The 23,180-nt window shown below is 44.8% G+C and overlaps 1 protein-coding gene across 4 annotated transcripts in view; it reads left to right on the forward strand.

The window, feature by feature from the left end:
* CEP170 (centrosomal protein 170) overlaps positions 1-23,180 on the forward strand; it is a 771,544-nt gene that overhangs the window by 630,248 nt on the left and 118,116 nt on the right. For 3 of the 4 annotated variants that reach the window (XM_068231897.1, XM_068231898.1, XM_068231899.1), the window contains one exon: positions 3,653-3,817. In XM_068231897.1, the coding sequence (XP_068087998.1) occupies positions 3,653-3,817 (165 nt within the window). Of the gene's footprint in view, positions 1-3,652; positions 3,818-23,180 lie in introns of those variants that run through there. The other variant, XM_068231900.1, reaches the window with a different exon arrangement.

The following is a 23,180-nucleotide window of genomic DNA, read 5'->3' on the forward strand; positions in this document are numbered from 1 at the left end:
AACGCGTGTGAGGCAGGGCTGCAGTTCACAGGGGCAGCAAAATCCACGACCAAGAAAGTCGTGGATTTTGCAGGGGGGATTTGGGGGGTAAAGACCCCTTGTTATGCCGTGGGATAGCGGCATTTTAGCAGGGGCAAACATGCCCCTGCTGAATATAAGCTAAAAAGCCATTTTTAATCTGGCTTTAGACTCTCTTTAAAGAGAACCCAAGGTGGCTTCCTAAGAATGAAATCCGCATACAGAGGCTAGGTCTGCCTATACTGCCCAGCCTCTGTTGCTATCTCAATCCCTCCTAAGTTCCCCCTGCGCTTTGCTATGCCCCATAAATCACAGCCGTGCTGTCGACACGCAGCGGGCTGTGTTTACCTCTGTATTCAGTGGGGAGGGAAGGGACGGGGGGCGGAGCTATGCAGGAAGCGGGGGAGCGCTGAGACTGACACTACATAGGTAAACACAGCCCGCTGCGACACGCTGCGTGTCGACAGCGCGGCTGTGATTTATAGCAGAGCGCAGGGGGGAACTCAGGGGGGATTGAGATAGCAACAGAGGCTGGGCAGTATAGGCAGACCCAGCCTCTGTGTGCGGATTTCATTCTTAGGAAGCCACCTCGGGTTCTGTTTAAAGGGAACCTAAACTGAGAAGGATATGGATTTTTACTATTAAAATAATACCAGTTGCCTGACTCTCCTGCTAATCCTGTGTTTCTAATACTTTTAGCCACAGCCCCTCAACAAGCATGCAGATCAGTTGCTCTGACTGAAGTCAGACTGGATTAGCTGCATGCTTGTTTCAGGTGTGAGATCCAGATACTACTGCAGCAAATTGATCAGCAGTAGAGTCAGGCAACTGGTGTTGTTTAAAAGGAAACATCCATATCCTTCTCAGTTTAGGTTCCCTTTAAGGACCAGAGACAGCTGGTACCATTTAAAGGTGCTTAACGAATCACAGCACATACCCACCACTCTCCCCGGTCACAATGATCTCCCATCTTCAAAGGCCCCTCTCTTTGCTGTGGCTATGACAGCAGAGCTGTGTGAGCCGGTCAGGAGCCACTTTCATTGGCTCCTGCCGCCATTAATCAATGTAAGCCAATGTGATTGGCTCACAGTGATCATGCGGTCAGGAGCCAATGAAAGTGGCTCCTGACCTGCTCGCAGAGCTCTGCCGTCTTATAGACGGCAGGGCCAGTGAACTGTGGGGGGTGCAGAGTGGCAAGATCAGCAGTAGCGGTGGAAGCCCGCGGCGAAGAAGGATAATTCTACCTCCTGTCAGAGCCGCGCAGCCACCTGCAGGATGTAGATTTCTACCAACGTGGTCCGGAAGTGGTTAAAGCTTCTGTGCTGTAATAATGCACCTCAGCCACTAAGAAGTTACAATACCAAATAAACTAAGTATTGCCAAAATCTGCTGAGATGCTAGAAAAAGAGCAAAATACGGTGAATACAGATAATAAAACAGTACAAGATAAAGACAAGCACCATCACAATTGTAATTAATATAAATACGCTCCACATAGTGCAAGAGTGTGCAAATTGCAAAACAAAAATGTGTCCTCCAGGATTTATATACACAAAGAAGGTAACCAGTGTGCTGCCAGAGAACAAATTCTAAATAATGAAAAAGGCAATGAGAAAAGTGGCCAGTGGAGCTTACTAGAGTAGAGGAAGGAGAACACTGACAACCATGCACCACTGCGTATACCTGACACGTATCACAGCAAACCCATCGCCCTGATGTGGAATCTAGCGATGGTCAATGAGAAGCTAATATTCCTAAGTTGATGCAAATGTTATGCTAATTAATGCAGCTTGACAATGGTCAGATCAAATGCAGCATCACTTTTAATTGCTGATCTTTAATAAATGTAATGCATTGAGATGTTCTCACGAAATTAAGCAAAAACATACTTCAACACAATAACTACTTTTTTGTTAATCAACCCTGTATGTAGCACTAAAAGAGTTGACAGATGATTATTAAGAGTAACCTAGTGCGCTAGGAAACAATCAGCTTCTTGGACTAGCAACCCTTCCATTGTTTGGACATTGCTTGCAAAATTAATGGTCTAAAACAGTGGTCCTCAAACTAAGACCCGTGGGCCGAATGTGGCCCCCTGAGGCTTATTTACAGGCCCCCCACACACAAAATGTATTATAGATGCAGTCAGCTACATTTTTAAATATTGGTGGTCCACATATAGAATGAAGCCAGTAAGCAGTAATTTGCTGGTTCCTATCAAATTCCACATCGGGTGACACTGTTGTTTAATTGGACTGCAGGTTGTCACCTGGGTATGCTTCACTGCCTGGCTCGTAAAGACTTGTACATCAATTTATATATGTTCCAGCCCCCCAGCAATCTGAAGTATGTTGACCCGGCCCTCGACCCAAAACGTTTGGGGACCCCTGGTCTAAAAAATGACCACAACTGAAAAAAAAAAATTTTTTTTTTTATTATTTTACAGTAAAGTGAACCTGAAGCAAGGAAACTCACTTCATGTTAGATACTTATCTATGTAGAGGGAATACACTGGATACCAATACTCCCTCCATCCTGTTATTGCTCCACTGTCCCAGGTTGAAGGAACTTGACCTGCAGGTTGAATAGCTCTTCAGGACACCATTCAGGCTTTAGAAGTACTCGTGTCCTGGAGTACTTCTGAAGACGAGTGGATCTGTACTGCACACGTGTGAGTCTGGATTCACGGATGCGCAGCAAGGATGTGCCCGTCTTTGGAAGCACTTGGGCACATAAACACCTCCAAATGCTGCCAAGGAGTACTGAAGACACAGCCGGGCACATAAATTCAACTAGGGACAGTGTCGGAACGTCATGTTGGAGCAAGGACCAGGAATGCTCTATGGTATCCAGAGCCTTCCTTCTACATAGTCAAGTATCTAACCTGATTTGTTCTTTAATACTTTTGAAATGAGGCTTTGATCAATAATGCTGTATATTTTAATGGCTGTTTTTTTGTCTTTTATACAGTACAATCATGTCACAGCTTTTGCTTACATTTACAAATATGACATTGCTAGCTCTTGCTCAGTACTCAGTGTTTGATGATACTCATACCGGTATCATCTGCATGCATATGATAAAAAGTGTAGAGAGAAAATTTACAGCCAATGAAAGGGGGATAACCATGTGGAAACCATTTTGAATAAAGGGGTCAGCACACTCTGTAGCTACTAAAATCAATGATGCAAGTATATTACATTACTGATTACAGGCGGAGTTTTAAGGACCACTGCAATGAAAAAAAAGTAAGCAATGAAAATCTGACAGAACCGACAGGTTTTGGAGTAGTCCATCTCCTCATGGGGGATTCTCTGGGTTTTCTTAGTTTTCTAAAGCATTTCCAGAGCATCAGTTGCTAAGTTTACCTGACAAAATAGTGTGCAAGTGAGTAGAGGGGCTGGCTGGTATCTTACTGTTTTGGAAGTTGTTCAGGAAATGCTTTTGAAAACAAAGAAAACCCTGATGATCCCCCATGAGGACACGGACTAGTCCAAAACCTGTCAGTTCTGTTAGATTTTAACTGCTTACTTTTTTGTTGGAGTGGTCCTTTAAGGCATTTTAGTGTAAGTATAGAAACATTTTAAGTCTGTATATTATCTTTTGAGTGTTCTTTCACTTTTTTTACTTACAGCTTGTGGATCGTGTTTTTGATGAAAGCCTTAACTTCAGAAAGATTCCTCCTCTAAATCCATCCAGATCACAGTCTAGTTTGCGTTCAAATGATTCAAAATCCCAACATAAAGAAAGCTGTGAACCTCAAGTTATCACTAGAAGAAAAACTTGGAGTAGAGATGAAGTAAGTTGGTAAATATGCTATTTTAATGTACCAATAGATGTATCTGATTTATATCTACATTTTTCAATATCAGTTACTTTGTTTACTGAATTATGTGGTCTGATTTGTAAAACAAAAACATTTAAACCAACTGCCTAATATTGTGTAGGTCCCTGATATACTTCAGAAACAGCCCTTGTGTGTGTAGGCATTGATTCCACAAGTCAGGAGTGCAGAATCCCCAGATGGGTGATCCAGAACCACTAGGGAAGTATAGGGAGCTAACATGGAGCAAAAAGCCCTCCTACTAAAAGAGAAGAGAAGTGAAGGGGTCCTGCAAGGAGAGGACAGCACCCTCATGAATTAGACCTAGTAAGGTGACCGCCCCTTGAGACCATCAAGTGGTCCAGCAGGAGACATCACAGTCTAAGGGGAAATCCCTGTTCACTAGAAGAGATTCCTCCAGTGAGCACAGTCTAAGTAAACCAAGGGCCTTCTGTTAGGATCTCCATATGATCAATGACTACTCAATTAGAGCTAGAGGCTTGGATGTGGTCAACATAAGTCTTTTTCTCCAAAGCAGTGAGGATATGGAGAAGGGAGAAATTAGTGGGGCCTCAAGGTCAACCTATCTGGTTGTTCCACATGCAGCAGACCATTATGCCAATTGGGCAAGATGGGAAGTATAAAAGTATTGTAGCAGCTTAGGGGCTCCCAGCCCCCCTCCCCAAGCTTATCTCTGGACAAATAATGGGAGCTTATTATTAGGGTTGTACCTGCCCAGATAAAACTCATGAAGTGGGACTGGAGTTTTTTAGATCAAGTCTTGAAATTCTAACTGGGTTGGAGCGGAACAGATAAAGGTGCTTAGGCAGGGCCATCATCTTTACCGCGTTGGTCCTGCCTGTTAAAGAAATACGATACCTATTCCATTAACTCTGGTGGCTATAAAGTTTAGTCAACAAAGGAGTGTAATTGGCAGCATAAAGTTGAGTGATAAAGGGCAAAAAAAACTTGTATTTCAAACCCTTACTCTGTATTTTAAAGTTAAACATGGAAGCCAGTGAGAGCTGTTGCACAGTGGACAATGCAACCATCAAAGCTACTGATTTAGATTGGTTGATCCTGAAGCCTGACACTAAGCATAAACCATCAATTAACTTACACAGATTTGGGAAGGAGGTGTGTGGATTAGTAAGGGAGAAAACAGTGTTGTCTGTGACTGTGAATAGTGCCACCTTGAATTCCCTTCCACCCACAGATACACCTGCAATTTTCTGGGAACACCTACCCAGCAATTCCAGAGGTGTGATGCAGAGTGAATAGGAGCAGAGAGAGAGGACACCCCTGTCTAGTGCCGTTTTTTAATACGAAAAGACTCTGAGATCAGGCACATGTTATAGACCAAGGTCGTAGGCCCAGATGTAGAGCCTACGTGTTATGCTCCCTATGCACTGGCAATGTTTAACATCACGTGTAGTTCATCAGAATTGCAAGAAATTCAGGTTTGTCACTATTGTGGAAATACACAGAGACTCAGACCAGAGATAAGGAAAATATCATAAAGGTTTAAAGAGACCCTGTAATATAAAAAAAACATCCTCTGGGGAGGTACTTACTTCGGGAGGGGGAAGCCTCAGGGTCCCAATGAGGTTTCCCCCATCCCTGTAGCTTCAGGCAATCCAGCGCTGGCTGCCCCAAAGCTTCCTGCAATCCTCCCCCAACAAGCCTGAGAAGCAGAGATTTATTTACCTCTCTAGGATCCAGTGCAGGCACAGTAGCTGCTCTTCCTTTGGGTAAGGCAGAAATAGCCAAACTTGATCGTATCCGCTCTACTGCGCAGGCACAAAAGGACTCAGGTCTACGCAGTAGAGCGGATCGATTGTGTTCAACTGTTTTCGCCTTACCCGAACGAAAAGCCGCTAGTACGCCTGTGCTGGCTCCTAGATAGGTAAATATTTACATTGCCACATTTCGGGGGACCCGGGTAGGCTAACGGAGGCACGGAGGAGGACGGGGGAAACCTCCTTAGGATCCAGAGGCTTCCCCTTCCCAAGGTAAGTATCTCCAGAGGGATTTTTTTATTACAGGTTTTCTTTAATGCAATAGTAAACACAAATTAAGCAAGTGGCATCAAAACATATATTCAGGGGCGTAGCTTGGGGGGGGGGGCGGGGTAGGTCATATGCCCCCGGGCACTGGGTCCCTAGTGGCGCCCAGCCGTGACCGAGAGGTGTTTTTTTTGTTTCTTATTTACCAGCACAGAGATGGGGAAGCGGTAGGCACAGCAGCAGGCGGCAGAACATTTCCTATTCCTGGCGCGGTAGAGAGATCTGTGCGCCGCTACTCTGGTCTAGTCTAGACCAGAGTAGCGGCACACAGATCTCCCTCCCGCGCCGGGAATAGGAAGTGTTCTGCCGCCGCCCACTGCCAGCCGCTCATATCTGGAGGGGAGAGCGAGGGAGGGGGAGCCCCAAGGTGAGGGAAGGGGGGGAGACGTCCCTCCTTCCCCGCTGCTGTGCCTACCGTTTCCCCTTCTCTGCACTGCCATATCTCCTGCTGGGGGGACACCTGGCTACCTATTCTGGGGACTACTATAGACCTGCCTACTTATTCTGGGGACACCTATATCCCTGGCTACATATACTGGGAACAGCTATACGCCTAGCTACATATACTGGGGACATCTATACCCCTGGCTACCTATACTGGGGACAGCTATACGCCTGGCTACCTATACTGGGGACATCTATACCCCTGGCTACCTATACTGGGGACATCTATACCCCTGGCCACCTATACTGGGGACATTTATACACCTGGATACATATACTGGGGGCATCTATACCCCTGGCTACCTATACTGGGGGCATTTATACACCTGGTTATATATACTGGGGACATCTACAGTACAGACCAAAAGTTTGGACACACCTTCTCATTCAAAGAGTTTTCTTTATATTCATGACTATGAACATTGTAGATTCACACTGAAGGCATCCAAACTATGAATTAACACATGTGGAAGTATAGTACATAACCAAAAAGTATGAAACAACTGAAAATATGTAATATTCTCGGTTCTTCAAAGTAAGCCACCTTTTGCTTTGATTACTGCTTTGCACACTCTTGGCATTCTCTTGATGAGCTTCAAGAGGTAGTCACCTGAAATGGTTTTCACTTCACAGGTGTGCCATGTCAGGTTTAATAAGTGGGATTTTTTTGCCTTATAAACAGGGATGCTCATCCGGATTCTGGATATCCGGGTAACCTGGATATCTGAACTTTTTTCCGCTATCCGATTCGGATTCAGATTCTGGATATTTTAAAAAATCCGGATAGCTATCTGTGGATATTTGGCCGCATAACGCGGATATTGCGGATATCCAGATCCGAAATACTGTAACTAAGGAGATGACGTCCTGGGGCCAATCAGAGGGCTCTCAGCAAAAGCCCTAGCAACCAATCATAGAGGGGAACCCTGGCCAGCCCCACCTGACTTCATTGAGCCAATCAGAGGGCTCCCAGCCTAAACCCTGGCACCCAATCACAGAAAGGAACACTGGCCAGCCCCCCTGTATAATAAGGAGGGCTGCCATGATGAGACATATCGTCTTAGCTTGCTGAATGCTCACTGAGAGACATGCTCCAGTGCTGGTGGCCTAGCAAGGGCTGTACACAGTTATAAACCTAAAGCTGTTCAGTGATTAACCCCTTCACTATCACTACACTATTGTTAAATCGTTAATTAGCTTGATTTATGTCATAGCTTGACAGTCAGATTGTGTGCTCCAGTGCTGCTGGGCCTAGCAAGGGCTGTACACAGTGATAAGCTGTTCAATGATTAACCCCTTCACTACTATAACTACATTATTGCCAGTGTGACAGTTAGTGTGCACTAGTGTCTTCTCCTCTGCTGTCTGACTGTCACTCGGCACGTGACACTTGGCAAGTGACACGTGCCAAGTGACACGTGCCAAGTGACATGTGCCAAGTTCCACGTGACACGTGCCAAGTGACACGTGCTAAGTGCCAATTGCCACGTGCCACGTCCGGCATGCTCCTGGCACACGTTACACCTGCTGCTGCTGCTGCATTGCCCTGCTCCTGCTGCCTGTGCAGCTCCCACCGCCAGGCCAGGGTGCCACAGGCCACTGATACCACCTATATTTAACCCAAAACACAATTGCTGCATACTTTTTTGGAGGTATCTTGGCTGAAAACTGTCATGTCCCAGTTGTGCGGTTGGACTTTGTACACAATGTGGGCTGCACGACCGCTGTCTGGAACAGGCCTAATGTTAATTTTTTTTTTTTTTTTGGGGGGGGGGGGGGGTCCCCACATCATCAATTAGTGTTCCCCTTTAAAAAATAATGATGCTACATGCCTCATTTACCCTAAAAAAGCGTTTTTAAAGCAATTTAAACGGCACTTCCGTTTTTTCTATCCGGATATCCGAATCCACCCGGATAGCCCGGATAATGCGTTCGGATATCCGCATGAACACAGATATCTGAACGATCAGATTTGAATATCTGATCCGGATATCTGGGTATCCTGATCAATTCGGATTTTGAAAAGGGGTATCCGAGCACCCATGCTTATAAATGGGGTTGGGACCATCAGTTGCGTTGTGGAGAAGTGGATACACAGCTGACAGTCCTACTGAATAGACTATACTTTCACATGTGTTAATTCATAGTTTGGATGCCTTCCGTGTGAATCTACAATGTTCATAGTCATGAAAATAAAGAAAACTCTTTGAATGAGAAGGTGTGTCCAAACTTTTGGTCTGTACTGTATACCCCTGGCTACCTATACTGGGGACATTTATACACCTGGCTACATATACTGGGGACATCTATACCCCTGGCTACCTATACAGGGGACATTTATACACCTGGCTACATACACTGGGGACATCTATACCCCTGGCTACATATACTGGGTACATTTATACACGTGGCTACATATACTGGGGACATCTAAAACCCCTGGCTACCTATTCTGGGGACATCTATACCCCTGGCTACCTATTCTGGGGACTACTATACCCCTGGCTACATTATTATTATTATTATTTAGTATTTATATAGCGCCGACATCTTACGCAGCGCTGTACAGAGAATATAGTCTTGTCACTAGCTGTCCCTCAGAGGAGCTCACAATCTAATCCCTACCATAGTCGTATGTCTATGTATGTATCATGTAGTGTAGTCTAGGGCTAATTTTTTACGGGGAAGCCAATTAACTTGTCTGTATGTTTTTGGGATGTGGGAGGAAATCGGAGTGCCTGGAGGAAACCCATGCAGACACAGGGAGAACATACAAACTCCTTGCAGATGTTGACCTGGCTGTAATTCGAACCGGGAACCCAGCGCTGCAAGGCAAGAGCACTAACCACTACGCCACCTTGCTGCCTGGGGGACATCTATACACCTGGCTTACCTATACTGGGGACATCTATACACCTGGCTTACCTATATTGGGGACATCTAAAGGCCTGGTTACTTCCACTGGGACACCTATAGACCTGGTTACCTATACTGGGAGCACCTATTTTGGGGGAACTGCTGCCAGATTAACTGTATTTTTGGGGAACCGCTGCTGCCAGGTTAAGTGTATTTTGGGGAACAGCTGCCAGATTATATGTATGTTGGGGGAACCACTGCAGCCAGATTATGTTTATTTTGGGGGAACCATTGCTATATTATCTGTATTTTGGAGGAACCTCTGCCAAATTACATGCATTTTTGATGAAATGCTGTCAGATTACATGTATTTTGGGGGGAAACACTATGGCAGAGCTCAAACTTTCCTTTTACAGACCTTTTACACCACTGCTAAGGTCATGTATATTTGGCCTCACCCGTTACCACGCCCACATCCTGTTGTGTGGTCACGCCCCTTTTTTGTGGACAGGTCCCTCCTTAGAGGGTGCATTAATAGTCTTTTTTTCTCCGGGCGCTGAAAGCCCTAGCTACGCTTCTGCGTACATTGACTTCATGCACTGGAAACAATGCAAATAAAACCAGGCTGTCAAAATAAAAATAAGGAAATATGCAACTACAAAAGCAAACCATACACTGGACTAGTAGTTGTAATCAGGGATATACAATATATACACTAAGCACTCCCTGCAGCTTGCAAATGAACTGAATACATTTTATTGCAGGTTTGACACTACCAACAAAAGCCAAACACAACAAGTCAATTTGCATCTCTGCCACAGGCAAACTGAGCACTCCTCCTACTAGCCATCATCTCCACCCCCTGCAGTGCCTCAGTATGTACACAACACAGCAGGCCAGACACAATCTGCTAACCTGTCCCCAGATGTGCATGCTCTAACAATATGCCAATCAGATGTAAATAGACTCTTTAAAAAACAAAACACCAGGAAAGCAATGGGACCAGACGCTGTGTCTGCGAAATGCTTGAATCTCTGTGCCGACAAATTAGCGCCTGTATTTACAGACATATTCAAAGCATCTCTAGAACTCTCAATTGTTCCTGCCTGCTTTAAAAGCTCAACTATTGTACCAATTCAAAAAAAACCAAAACCTACATGTTTAAATGATTACAGGCCTGTTGCCCTGACATCACTGGTCATGAAAGCATTTGAAAAACTGTAATGACTTATCTGAAATCCATCACAGTTCCCCTGCTGGACTCTTTGCAATTTGCCTACAGGACTAACAGATCCGCAAACGATGCCGTGAACATGTGTATGCATTATGTACTACAGCATTTAGATATCCCAGGAACCTACACCAGGATTTTATTTATAGATTTCAGCTCTGCATTTAATACCATAATTCCATCACTGCTGCACAGCAAGCTCTCCCAGCTACACATACCTGAATCCCTCTGCAAATGGATAACCGACTTCTTAACCGACAGAAGACAGCGTGTTAGACTTGGTAAACTCACATCAAGCTCTCTGACAGTCAGTACTGGTGCACCCCAGGGCTGTGTGCTTTCCCCACTGCTGTACTCACTTTACACCAATGACTGCATCTCCACAGATCCATCTGTTAAGGTTCTGAAGTTTGCAGACTACGCAACAGTTGTTGGTCTCATTCAAAACGGGGATGAGTCTGCATACAGGCATGTGGTGGGACAGCTTTCCTCCTGGTGCAGCAGCAACAGCTTGGAACTAAATGCTCTCAAAACCATGGAGATGATAATAGACTTTAGGAGATCTCCCCCCCAGCACCTCCCCTTAACCATAAATGGATCCACAATAACCCAAGTAGAGTCATTCAAGTTTCTTGGGTCCATGGTCTCAAACGACTTAAAATGGGACAACAACACTGCCACTATTGTCAAGAAAGCACAACAGAGAATGTACAATCTACGGCAGCTGAAAAAGTTTGGCCTACCTCAAAATCTAATGGTGCAGTTCTACACTGCAATCATCGAATCCACCATAACATCATCTATGACTGTATGGTTCGGCTCCTGCTCAGCACTAGAAAAGGGGAGGCTGCAGCGCATCATCCGATCAGCAGAAAGGATAATTGGCTGTAGCTTACCTTCCCTGCAGGATCTTTACACTAGCAGGTGCAGAAAGAGAGCAACCAAAATTGCCTCTGACCCCTCTCACCCAGCTCACTCCATCTTCCAGCGCATGCCTTCAGGAGTAAGATTCCGGTCAATTGCTACCAAAACCTCTAGACACAGGAACAGTTTTTTTCCTCAAGCGGTAGCCATACTTAATGCTGAACCACGTTAGAGCTGCTAGGACTGAAAGTAATCAGCACAGAACTAAACATGAACAATTCTCACATTGCTTACTGCCACTATACTTATAATGTCCTTAACTTGTAATATTCACACTGTCTGTCCTTGTATTGTTTTTGTTTGTGTTTGTTAAGCAACTGCCAAGACAAATTCCTTGTAGGTGCAAACTTACTTGGCGAAAAATAAATTGATTCTGATTCTGATATAGTGGATATGCAAGGCATTCTTAAGTATATATCACTAGTGTGTACACTTAACCCCCGGACCCTGTGGCCAGTGGTTCTCAAACTTTATCAGGTCAAGGAACACTTGATGACTCAGACATTTTTTCGAGTCACCCCTTGACTAAAACAATTACTAAAATACAATAATTTCATTTCTAGTGTCCCTTCTAGGTCGTCGGTACTCTTCTCTAGGTAGACAAAGTACCTATTTAAGTAGGCATTAGCCCCTAAATGCGCCTTTAGGTTGGTAATGACCCCTATTGAATTCCCGTGCCTTGCTTTAGTCAGGCAGCATCCTTTTCAGACTGTGCCTAATTATGGACATAGTGAGGATGGTGCTTAGCAGAGTTAGTGTGCTTGGGGAGCAAAATGATGGTGGTGCTGAGTGTGAGTGCTGGGGAACAGAATGAGAGTGCTGGGAGGCAGGGTCGGTTTAACCTCCGATGGGGCCCTGGGGCAAAGGTAACCTGGGGCCCTTATCCCCCAGCAACCCCCTTAACATTTGCATACTTTTGGATTTGCACCGCCAGGCCCCCCATGCTGCCGGACCTCCTCCGACCTCCCCCACAATTGTTCCGCTCTAAGTGCACTTTCTCAAGCGGGCCCCAGCACGATTGCAGCATTTTCAGTCCACCTGTCCCGGCTGCTGCGCTGGAGCTGCTTGCCCATCTCCATCCCACTTCCTGGGTCGTGAGACCAGGCACATCCTGTCATGTGTAACATGTGCCGGGTCTCAAGACACAGGAAGCGAGATGAAGACGGGCAAGCAGCACCAACACAGCAGCCAGAGGACTATGAGCAGTGATAGGGTAAAATACTGGATTATGGATAGAGGTAGGCCTAACATCATCCTTCAGAAACCAGGGGCACCGTCTCTGTGAGCAATTGCTCCAAGGATAATAGAGACTTGGTATCCCTAAAGTTTCTTATGTCAGGTAAGGGCAAACACTCATTGCCATTAACGGCACCACTATCACTCACCCGTAAATCCAGGAAATGCTTCCTTTAGAAGAAGGGATCTCACAAATTTGTTAACATCCAAAAGTGTAGAGAACACATCAAAATGAAAGGTTGGGGTATAAGAAAGTCCTCATGAAAGTAATGTTAGCTCAGAGGGGGTCAGAATCGCTGCAGATAAATTGATCGCCGTATGGGAAATATGTGTGGAGAACACAGGATTAAACTTTTTGGCCCATATGCAATTCACTTTTTCACCTGAGTTTTCTCCTAGGTGATAATTTTAAATTTGCCAATAAAATTTATTTTAAGCCACCAGCAAGCAAAAAAATGCTCAAAATAATTTTAATAGTACTTTCTAACCTACTTTTTGGTACTTTTTAAGTTGAAAAGTGCTGGAAAGTTATTTTAAATTGAAGGTGAAAAATTATCTCCTAGGAGAAAACTCAGGTGAAAAAGGCAATTGCATATGGCCCTTTGTGTTTTATACCTCGGTTCTCACCGAGGTATAAATTAGTGGTGGTATCAATACCACCTATAGCTCCACGAGAGGAAACCACAAACCCATCAGACAACTCCGACTGAGAGTCGGAAGTTTCAGGTGAACTAGAAGTAACCTTTTTGGTCGGCTTGGGTTTAAACTAACGGGTACCCTGTTTAGGGGACTGAAAAGTGGTTTGCAGGCTGATGAGAGTCTTAATACCATCCTTAAGCAGGAGGTCACATTTGCAAGTAGGAGGGCCCCTACATTAGGGAACCTCCTCTCCCACAGTTTATTTTCCACCCGTACCCATTGGCCTTGCTGGCTCACTACTGTAGGTTCCTACAAATGTGGATTTTCCACCTGTGATAATTGTACGGTTCATCAGCCAACACGTTACATTACTGTACCTTGTTGTCGAACGGCAGAACTTTCCCTATGAAACAGAATATAAATTTTGCCACTCAGTCCCTTATTTATTTGATATCATGTTTGGCCTGTCGTTTACAATATGTCAGGTGTACAACCCAACGTTTTGAGACAACGAATAGGAGAGCATTAAAGGGGAGCGGGCTGGCTAACCATGGAGATCTCCAAAGTGGCCAAACCTTTTTGTTACATTCATTGCAGGGACATGTGCTTGTTTTCCTTTCAGGGTATCAATCGTATCCTTAGCATTTTCCACAAAAAGAAGGAATGACTAGCACTTCAGCCTTGTAAATGACCAGCAGCAAATATATTTAAGAGGCTTCCATAGGCTCACATACACTGTGCAACCGCCATAGCATAACTTTACATCAACAAGGAAAAAATGGAGAAGGCGGGCACCAATGCTCGTGTTGCCATAAAACCAATTTATTGGCAGCAGATGATAAAAACCAGAGGAGGCCCCTGATGGAGAGCGCTCCCCCCTACCTGACAGCTGTTTCACAACAAGCGTTGTTTCATCAGAAGTGTTTGCGGGGGTGCACAGAGGTCGGTGACTGCGTTGAATAATGGCCGCACTATGTATCCAAGCCGCGCTTCTGACGTCACCGCCCGCTCCTCCCACCGTATGTGAAGGGTCTCCCATCCTCCAATCGGGCACTTTGTGTATATTCTAAGTAGCGCCAGGATGCGCCTATCCCTACGGGGGGCGGGACAAGGATCAACCAATCATTGGCCGCAAAATACGAGTGATACATGCGGCTTTTTGTACGGACTCCCAACGCGTCCCAATTCACTCCACCCGCTGGGTGGCTATGGCAACAACAGGCACACATTGCCCATAGGAGGAAGGGATCTTCCACATAATACAGTCAAATACAAGGAGGCCAGTGTGCAAGTGGACACAGCGTCTAACAGTATACCCATCACTAGCATTTAAAAGAAGCACAGAAACTAGTGCAGAAGATGCGGGGAGCATGCATTATATCATACAGTAACCTACCCCATATTACACCATAGAATCCCCTGTAAGGGGGTGGGAGAGGAGAAAAAGAAAAGAGAACAGGGCAACCCAGAAAGGCAAGACTTATAATCTACTAACACTACACTGTACAGTAAATAAGTCCGTCCATTAGCCAAAAATCAAAATAATCCAGAAAAATTCAAAAAAATATATTGGATGACAACCAGAGAGAGTCAATAGGGCTCCAAAAAACAACTTAACTCATTTTTATCATTTAATCCTAAATTCCCTACCGCATTTGTCACAGCAATAATTTTTGCCTCCCTCTGCAAAAGTACTTTAATTCTATTACCACCCCTAGCTAGGGGTTTCACAGTACACAGACCCACAATTTTCATTGCTGTAACATCTCCACCATGACTCTCATTGAAATGTTCTATCACCCTCGGACAGCCGTGTCTTGAACCAATAGACCTCTTATGTTCCTGGAGCCTTTCTCTCATCTCTCTGGTAGTTATCCCTATATAAAATCTACCACAGGTGCAATAGATTGCACACACCACATATTTCGTACTGCAGGTAATAAAGTCCTTGATCTCAAAACTTTGACCACCCAGTATAATACTTTTACGTTTCTCGGTGAAGGGGTGTGAGGAAACGTGGAAAAGCCGCCGTCTCTCAAGGTGAGGCGGCTGTTTCCGCGTCCAGCAGAACGTCACAACGCGGAAAAACCGCCGCATGCCGCTTAGGCAGAGAGGCGGAATCCGCATTGAGAGCGGTGGAATCCGCATTGAGAGCGGCGGAATCCGCATTGGAGGTGGCTCCCGCACGTGGTTCACAAGATACATTGCAAGACAGTACTGGTGTGGCTGGGACTGATAGTCCACCTAGATTCAGAATGACACGCGCGCGCGCGCAATGAGGCAGAGCTTAAATAACAGCCAGAGGGGAGTCAGCTGACCAGGCAGGTCAGCTGACATTTTCCACCACTCTCATTGGTCTAGCAATTAGGGAGGTCCTGGGGTAGTCCTTGTGTATATATACTGCTGGCTGTTCACTTGCTCTTTGTCTGGCGTTGCGATCACATATGTGGGAGCACCCAGATCCGTAGTCAGATCCATAAGTGTGCCGGGACCAGCTGGAGCTGTAATCCTACACTTAGCTAGATTCTGTTGATGCGTACGTTAAAAAGGGGCGCTGGGAAAAAAGGGCGCGGGGTTTTAAACGATAAGCATGGATAACGTTTAAAAATGTATTGTACTGTATTTCGTTTAAAATTAATGTTTTATAAAGTTATAAATCATTAAATAATGTGCATTAAACCCCAAGGAGATTGCAGATATCTTCAGCGACTTTTACCAAGATTTATACAATTTAAATACTGACCCCACAACACCCCAACCCACCCAAATGAACATAGAAAAATTTCTAAGCCCCCTTAAACTCCCTTCACTGTCACCCTCCCAATTAGAAGTCCTGAACGGAGACATCCAACACCAAGAACTCCTAAAAATAATCAAATCATCCCCCCGGGGGAAAGCTCCGGGCCCAGATGGGTACACCAACGAATTTTACAATCGCTTTCACCAGATCATCACACCTTACTTGACCCAGGTTTTCAACAATTTTAAATCCTCTGGCACCATCCCGAGGGAATTCCTACACGCTACAATTAGTGTATTACCAAAAGAAGGGAAAGACACTTCAAATCCTGCTGGTTTCAGACCCATATCCCTGTTGAATGCGGACATTAAATTGTATGCCAAATTATTGTCAGGACGCTTAATAGACATATTACCCGGCCTGATCAACCCCGATCAGGTGGGGTTTACAAAGGGGAGAGTGGCCGGAGACGGTTCGAGAAGAATAATAGATATACTGGACAACCTGGACTCCGGTCGAACGCCTTCTCTGCTCCTAACATTGGATGCTGAGAAGGCGTTCGACAGGGTCCATTGGGGTTTTTTAAAACAAACATTAATCAAATTTGGATTTGAAGGGGATATCCTCAATGCAATAATGGCTCTGTACAGCCTCCCTTCTGCGAAGGTCAATGCGGCAGGGTTTCTTTCTAAAACATTCCAAATAAGTAATGGCACCCGCCAAGGGTGTCCTTTATCCCCCCTAATCTTCATATTAATAATGGAGACCCTAGCAGAATTTATCAGATCCAATCATATGATCAAGGGAGTCACTATTGGTGCAATACAACACAAGGTTGGCCTCTTTGCCGACGACGTGATACTCCCCTTGACTGACCCTTTACACTCCCTAGAAGCAGTAACTCATGCCCTACAGACCTTCGCGGAAGTCTCCTACTATAAAGTAAATCAAGCAAAGTCGCATATGCTAGCAATACATATCCCCAACAGGCTTAAGAAAGAAATTTCATCTAGATTTCCTTACCCATGGGCCAAAAAGTCAATTACTTATCTAGGCATTCAAATACCCAATACCCCCAAGGAACTATACAAAGCCAACTTCACCCCACTCCTCGCCAAGATGAAACAAGAAACTGAAGCATTAGGGAGACACGAATTATCTTGGGCAGGAAGACTTAACACATTTAAAATGTTCACTCTCCCCAAGATACTTTATTATTTCAGGACAGTCCCTTGTGTAGTGAAAAAGAACTTCTTCATAGAGGCCAGAAGAATCTTGACAAAATATCTATGGGCAGGGAAAAAGTCAAGGATAGCAATACCGACACTCACACTAACAAAGAATAACGGAGGAATGGGGGTCCCAGACTTAGAAAGATATTACTCCGCAACCATCCTGGATATGGCCCGCTACTGGTGGTCCAACAAGACATATAAGCACTGGGTACAAATAGAACAACACTTGGCGGGCCAATCCCTCAGAGCATTACTATCGTATCACATAATGGGCCTACCCACACCCAAACTCAACACAGAAACAATAAAAACGACCCTTAAAGAATGGCAAAGATGCATGAACCCATCATCTGATGACCCCGGGAGCCCAAACCTTCTAGTTGGCCTTGACCTAGTATCCCCTTTAATAAAAGACATCTCTTTCTCCCAATGGGAAAGTAGAGGAATCCATACACTAAATGATATTTGGGATGGAGAGCACCTGAAAGAATTCGCAGACATACAAAAGCAATACAACCTACCCAATAATCAGATATTTACGTATCTGAGACTAAAACACTGGTCCTCCACTAACAAACCTAAATTCCCTAGACTACCATCTAAGACTCTACTGTTACTGAACAATACAACCACTAATAAAGGAGGAATGTCAAAATGGTACCAACTAATTATGGGTGAAAACAGTAATAACGCCCTAAACAAATACATAAAATCATGGGAGTTAGAACTAAATACTAATATCTCCACCCGGCAGATCCGTACGGCATTTAACTTAGCCTCCAAACTTTCCAAATGCATTTCCCATTGGGAACTTCTACAGAAAGTCTTCCTGAAGTGGTATATTACGCCAAGGAAATTAGCAGCCTTTGACCCCTCCACCTCGCATCTATGCTGGCGGAAGTGTGGCCAAGTAGGCACCCTAACCCACATTCTGTGGGAATGCCCCATAATAAAGTCCTTCTGGTCAAAAGTCCAGTCACTAATACAAGCTCTTACACACACATCCAATGATTTACCTCCGACATTAGCTCTGCTCAACATAGGAATGGAAGAGATAGACCTGGCACACAGACCAATCACCTTCCATATCCTTGCAGCGGCTAGATCCCTTATCCTCCAAAACTGGAAATCTGAAGACAGTCCTTCCTTAGCTCAGATGAAATGCCTCTGCGAACAAAACATCTTACTAGAGCACAGGTTAAGGTCCAGATCTCTTATCACAGTATCTGCTGCATACTCCCTACCCCCCTGGCCAGAGGGAATAGGTTAAAAAAAAAAAGCTTTACCTTCCATAGCAGGTCCGAAGAAAGCCCTGATCCTTACTCCTGGTAAAAACCAAAACTGGCGGGTGACTTACCATCCCTTTCAAACCTAAACAAACAACCCCACAGATAACCGTACACAGCATAAATCATAGTCTTAATAATAAACTTAGAGAACAACAACCAGATCAACAACAGCAGTGTCAAGCTATTATCTTGTTTTTTGTTTTGTTTTTGTTTTTATGTGTGTTTGTATGTTAATGTGTGTTAAGTTAACTAATCCCCAGACGGCTGGACTAGTAGGATTCAAATTCACAACCCCTTAAATCCTGACCAACAAGCTAGACCCACCCATCAAGGTTAACAAATGCAGAGTGCAATAGGCAAAATACTAAGCCAAGACAATCGAAGCCCAGAATAGTTAACCAGTCTCAGAACCTTCTATAGCTGCCTCCCCCTGTACGCTGGTACAGACCAGGAGAGGCATGCACAGCGACACTACCATGCACTACCGCAGAGACACCCCCAATTTAAACCCAGGAGAATCAACCCCATCCGCCTGGAAAACAGAAAAGACCAAAGTAGATGGAATCGTGATGTATCAATACATGTTTATAGAGGTCTGTAGAAGTAATAAGAGGCATAAAGTTGTATGTAATGTAATGTAATGTTATGTTATGTTATAAAGTGCGGTTAGCACTGATTGCTGTACTATAAAACAAAACTTTCAATAAAACTTGTTAAATATTAAAAAAATAATGTGCATTAAATCGGCAATTGTAAAAACGTTAATCTTTCGTTTAAATAGTGAAACGTATAATAACGTTTAAAAAAAATCACTAAGTAACCCTCCCTGTACCTACCCCTAACTCCTAGACCCCCCTGTTGATGCCTAAACCTAAGACCCCCCTGTTGGTGCCTAAACCTAAGACCCCCTGGTGGTGCCTAAACCTAAGACCCCCCTGTGATAAGCATTATTAAAGTTTCAAAAACATATTGTGCGGTTTTTTCGTTTAAAAATAATGTAAAAAAAAAATTGTACTGTTTTTCGTTTAAAAATGTTTGAAAAAAATATTGTACTGTTTTTCGTTTAAAAATAATATTAAAAAATGTATAAATCATTAAATAATGTGTAATCATGAGAAGCAGTAATAAAACATTAAGTCTCCGGGCGCCGCTTTTAAAACGTTATTTTTCTCCGGTGCCCTTTTTTCCTATCGGGCGCCCATTAAACGATATTTATTATGGGAGTGAATGACGGCGCCCGATTTGTCCACTAGCCTCCTGCGCCCTTTTTTACTGTTACCTCTGTTGATAGCTAAAGTACTAGTTTGATTGTGATTATCTGCTATGACCTTTGCCTGCCTTGACTATCCTCCTGAACTCTGATCTTGTACCTCGATATTTATGATACTCTGTTGCCGAACCCCAGCTCGTTCCTAGACTCCGCCTCAGCCTCCTGATTTTGTACCTCGATATATCTGATACCCCGTTGCCGAACCCTGCCTGTACTTAGACTCCGCCTTTGTCTTCTGATCTTGTACTGTATCTGTCCGTGTGTGTACGACCTGGCTTGTCTGACCTCTAGAACCGACCTTACCGTTAGAGGCGGTTCTTCGCTCTGTTAGCGACCCTTCGTCCTGAGGGTTACTTTCAGACAATCCTTCCTACTGTCAGTCTGACTCCTCCCGTCTTGGAGAGCTCAGGTCTGCGGAAGGAATCTGTGCAGTACTCCTTGCTGCACTGAGGCCTAGTCCTTGAAGTGTTACTGTTACACCAAACACTACACTCTACTCAGGTGCACAGAGGTTAGCTAGTATATCGGATTATCGGTGATACTGCAGATCACTTATAATCTGGTATATATCTGTATTCCCAGTGATACTGCAGATCACCGGTAATCAGATCTTCTCTGTGCTTCACCGATCGTTACAGAACGCAAGACCAATAAACAGATGGACGCACGCGCTGACCCTCTGACTGTGCTTGCCACTTCGGTGGATACTATCCATCAAGCACTGGGCCAGCACAAAGCTTTAATTGATGCCCTAACAGGCTCTGTGCAAACCCTTCAGACGTCAGTTGATTCGGTGCGATCCCCTCCTAGTGATGACATACGGATGCCCGTACCAGACAAATTTTCCGGCCACAAGTCTGACTTCCGGAATTTTAAGAGTAGAGTGCTGTCATACTTCGAGTTGAGACCCCGATCCCCGGGGACTGAGACCCAACAGGTCATTTTTATTAAAACCCTGTTAACTGGTGATTCCCAGTCCTGGGCATACAACCTGCCTCCCACAGATACAGCTCTGACCTCGGTAGAGGAATTTTTTAAGGCCATGGCAGTGATATACGATGACCCTGACCTGGCGGCAACCTCTGAGCGGAAGCTCAAACTGTTGCGACAAGGCAGAGGCTCAGTCGAGGATTATGCGGCAGAGTTTCGTAGGTGGTCAGTTACCACCAGATTTGACACCTACGCTCTGATGGATTACTTTCTGTCTGGGTTGTCGGAGGAGGTCTCCGACCTAATGTTGACCTTACCCGAGCCCAAGACAGTCGATGAGGCCATCACATCGGCCATTCGAGTCGACCGTCGGTTACGCCATCAGAGGCAGACTCGGGGTAGTCACCGTGTCAGGGTGACATCTTATGCGGCACCTTCCGCTGCACCCCTAGTAACGCCATCTCCATCTGTCTCACCTTCTCCGGCCTTGCCTCCAACCGAGCCAATGCAGATTGGTCGATCAAAACTGACCCAGGTGGAGCGAAGGCGGAGAATGACGGAACAACTGTGTCTATACTGTGCAGAAGCAGGGCATAGGGTGCGAAACTGCCCTAACAAGTCGGGAAACGAGTTTGCCTAGGAGTAGTGGGGGGTGACACCCTAGGCACACAATTTTCACCCCTTAAAGAGAAAAAATTGCTTCTCCCCTGTACGATTACATGGGTGAACAAGTCTGTGGCCACTGAGGCTTTTATTGATTCTGGCTCAGCTGCGAATTTTATGAACTTTGAGTTTTCTCACCCCTGTAAGACCCCCCATTCAGGTCACGGCAGTAGACGATTCCCCTCTGCAACGGAATCGTGCTCTGTCGCAGACTCTGGAGGTGAAGGTCACCATAGGGGTACTGCATGGGGAACAATTACCGTTTTTTGTGTTAAATATGTCAACCTCCACTATTATCCTAGGCATGCCGTGGTTGCAAGTCCATTCACCTCAAATAGACTGGGCCACGGGTCAGTTTGTAAGAAATACGATATTGCTGAAAATATTGCATCAACAATGGGATATTAATAAAGACAACAATACCGATTTCTCGTAAGTTCTAGGTGGTCGTTTGGCAAAGGAATACACATCAACAACAGTATAAATAAAGTTTATATTGCAAGTGGTATTTGCGGTACAGGTACAGAATACTGATGAACCACAGAAAACAACATGTACAGAGCACTCCAACCATATAAACACATAAAGCTTAGGAAACAATGCCCACAATGTATACATTAATATATAACATTAGTGCAGCTTCCCACTAAATCTCCTCCTTACAGCCCACATTACACAGACCCATTTACATCTTACCACAGCCCCACCAGCAGATCCAAGAAGCCACTTCTAACTCCAGCAGATTCCAGCAAAAAAGCCCCCAATATATCTTCTAAATACAGCCCACAATGCGCAGATACAGCTTACCTAGCCATGGTTTCCCGCTAACAGCTCCACCAGCCCATTCCAGCCAAAGACCCCCTAACCACATGGTCAAATATTCTATATACTTCTTGACTCCACCCCCTCACCACACATCACTTCCCTGTGAGAAGGCTCAGTGTGATTGGCTGAAAGAAAGCTTTTCAGCAGATTTGAACTTTATCCCCGCCCAGGGTCAGTTAGCAGGAAGTGAAGTCTTTTGTCTTAGAAACGTGCTCTAAGAATGGATTTTCAAACAGTCCAATTCTTACAATCCCCCACGTGAAGGTGATTGAAATTTATGAGAGAACCTTCACCAAAATTTAACAGTCCATAAATCCATGAATGGGATTAAATTGGATTCCAATGTCCATATAAAGAGTTCATCAATGTAAGTTTCCCACAAAAACAGTCCATAAAGTTCTCCTTTTATGTAAATATTTTCCAAATTGCAGATTTAAAAGTTCATAACGACTCAAGTGGCGATGCATTCAGTCTCGTGCACAGTCCCAGAAGTTATTAAGACGTCTGCAGATAGCACATCCGGCTCAGGGTTCCAGCACACTGGATTCTTGGTTAACCTACATTTGCGCAACATAATAGAACACAAAACACAGTTCACAGAATCACAAGTCCTACCCCATTATTTACTTTAAGCAGCTTTGATAGGACTTCTGATTGAAAATGACAATGATATATCAAGACACTGCATGGGACCCATACAATTTTCCAAGATTACCATTTTGGAGACTAGCACATGCTCTGTCCACTACTACTCCAAGATCAGGCCACGCCTATAATGCACACATCTGCAATTATCTGCCCAGCTCACAGTCTCAGCTCTCTGATCACTCACCACTCTGGGTGGTCACACTCCAGCTCTGTGTGGCTTCCGCTGCCAAGTCCCTCTCCCAGCTCACACTGGTTCACGGTGGTTTTGCGCGGTTGCTGAGATTTGGACTTCTATGGCAAGTTACACCTGCCTCTCCACTTACTCGGCCCGCACTGACAGTAC

The sequence above is a fragment of the Hyperolius riggenbachi genome, chromosome 4 (genome assembly GCF_040937935.1).
Source record: "Hyperolius riggenbachi isolate aHypRig1 chromosome 4, aHypRig1.pri, whole genome shotgun sequence".
In the NCBI taxonomy this organism is placed as follows: Eukaryota; Metazoa; Chordata; class Amphibia; order Anura; family Hyperoliidae; genus Hyperolius; species Hyperolius riggenbachi.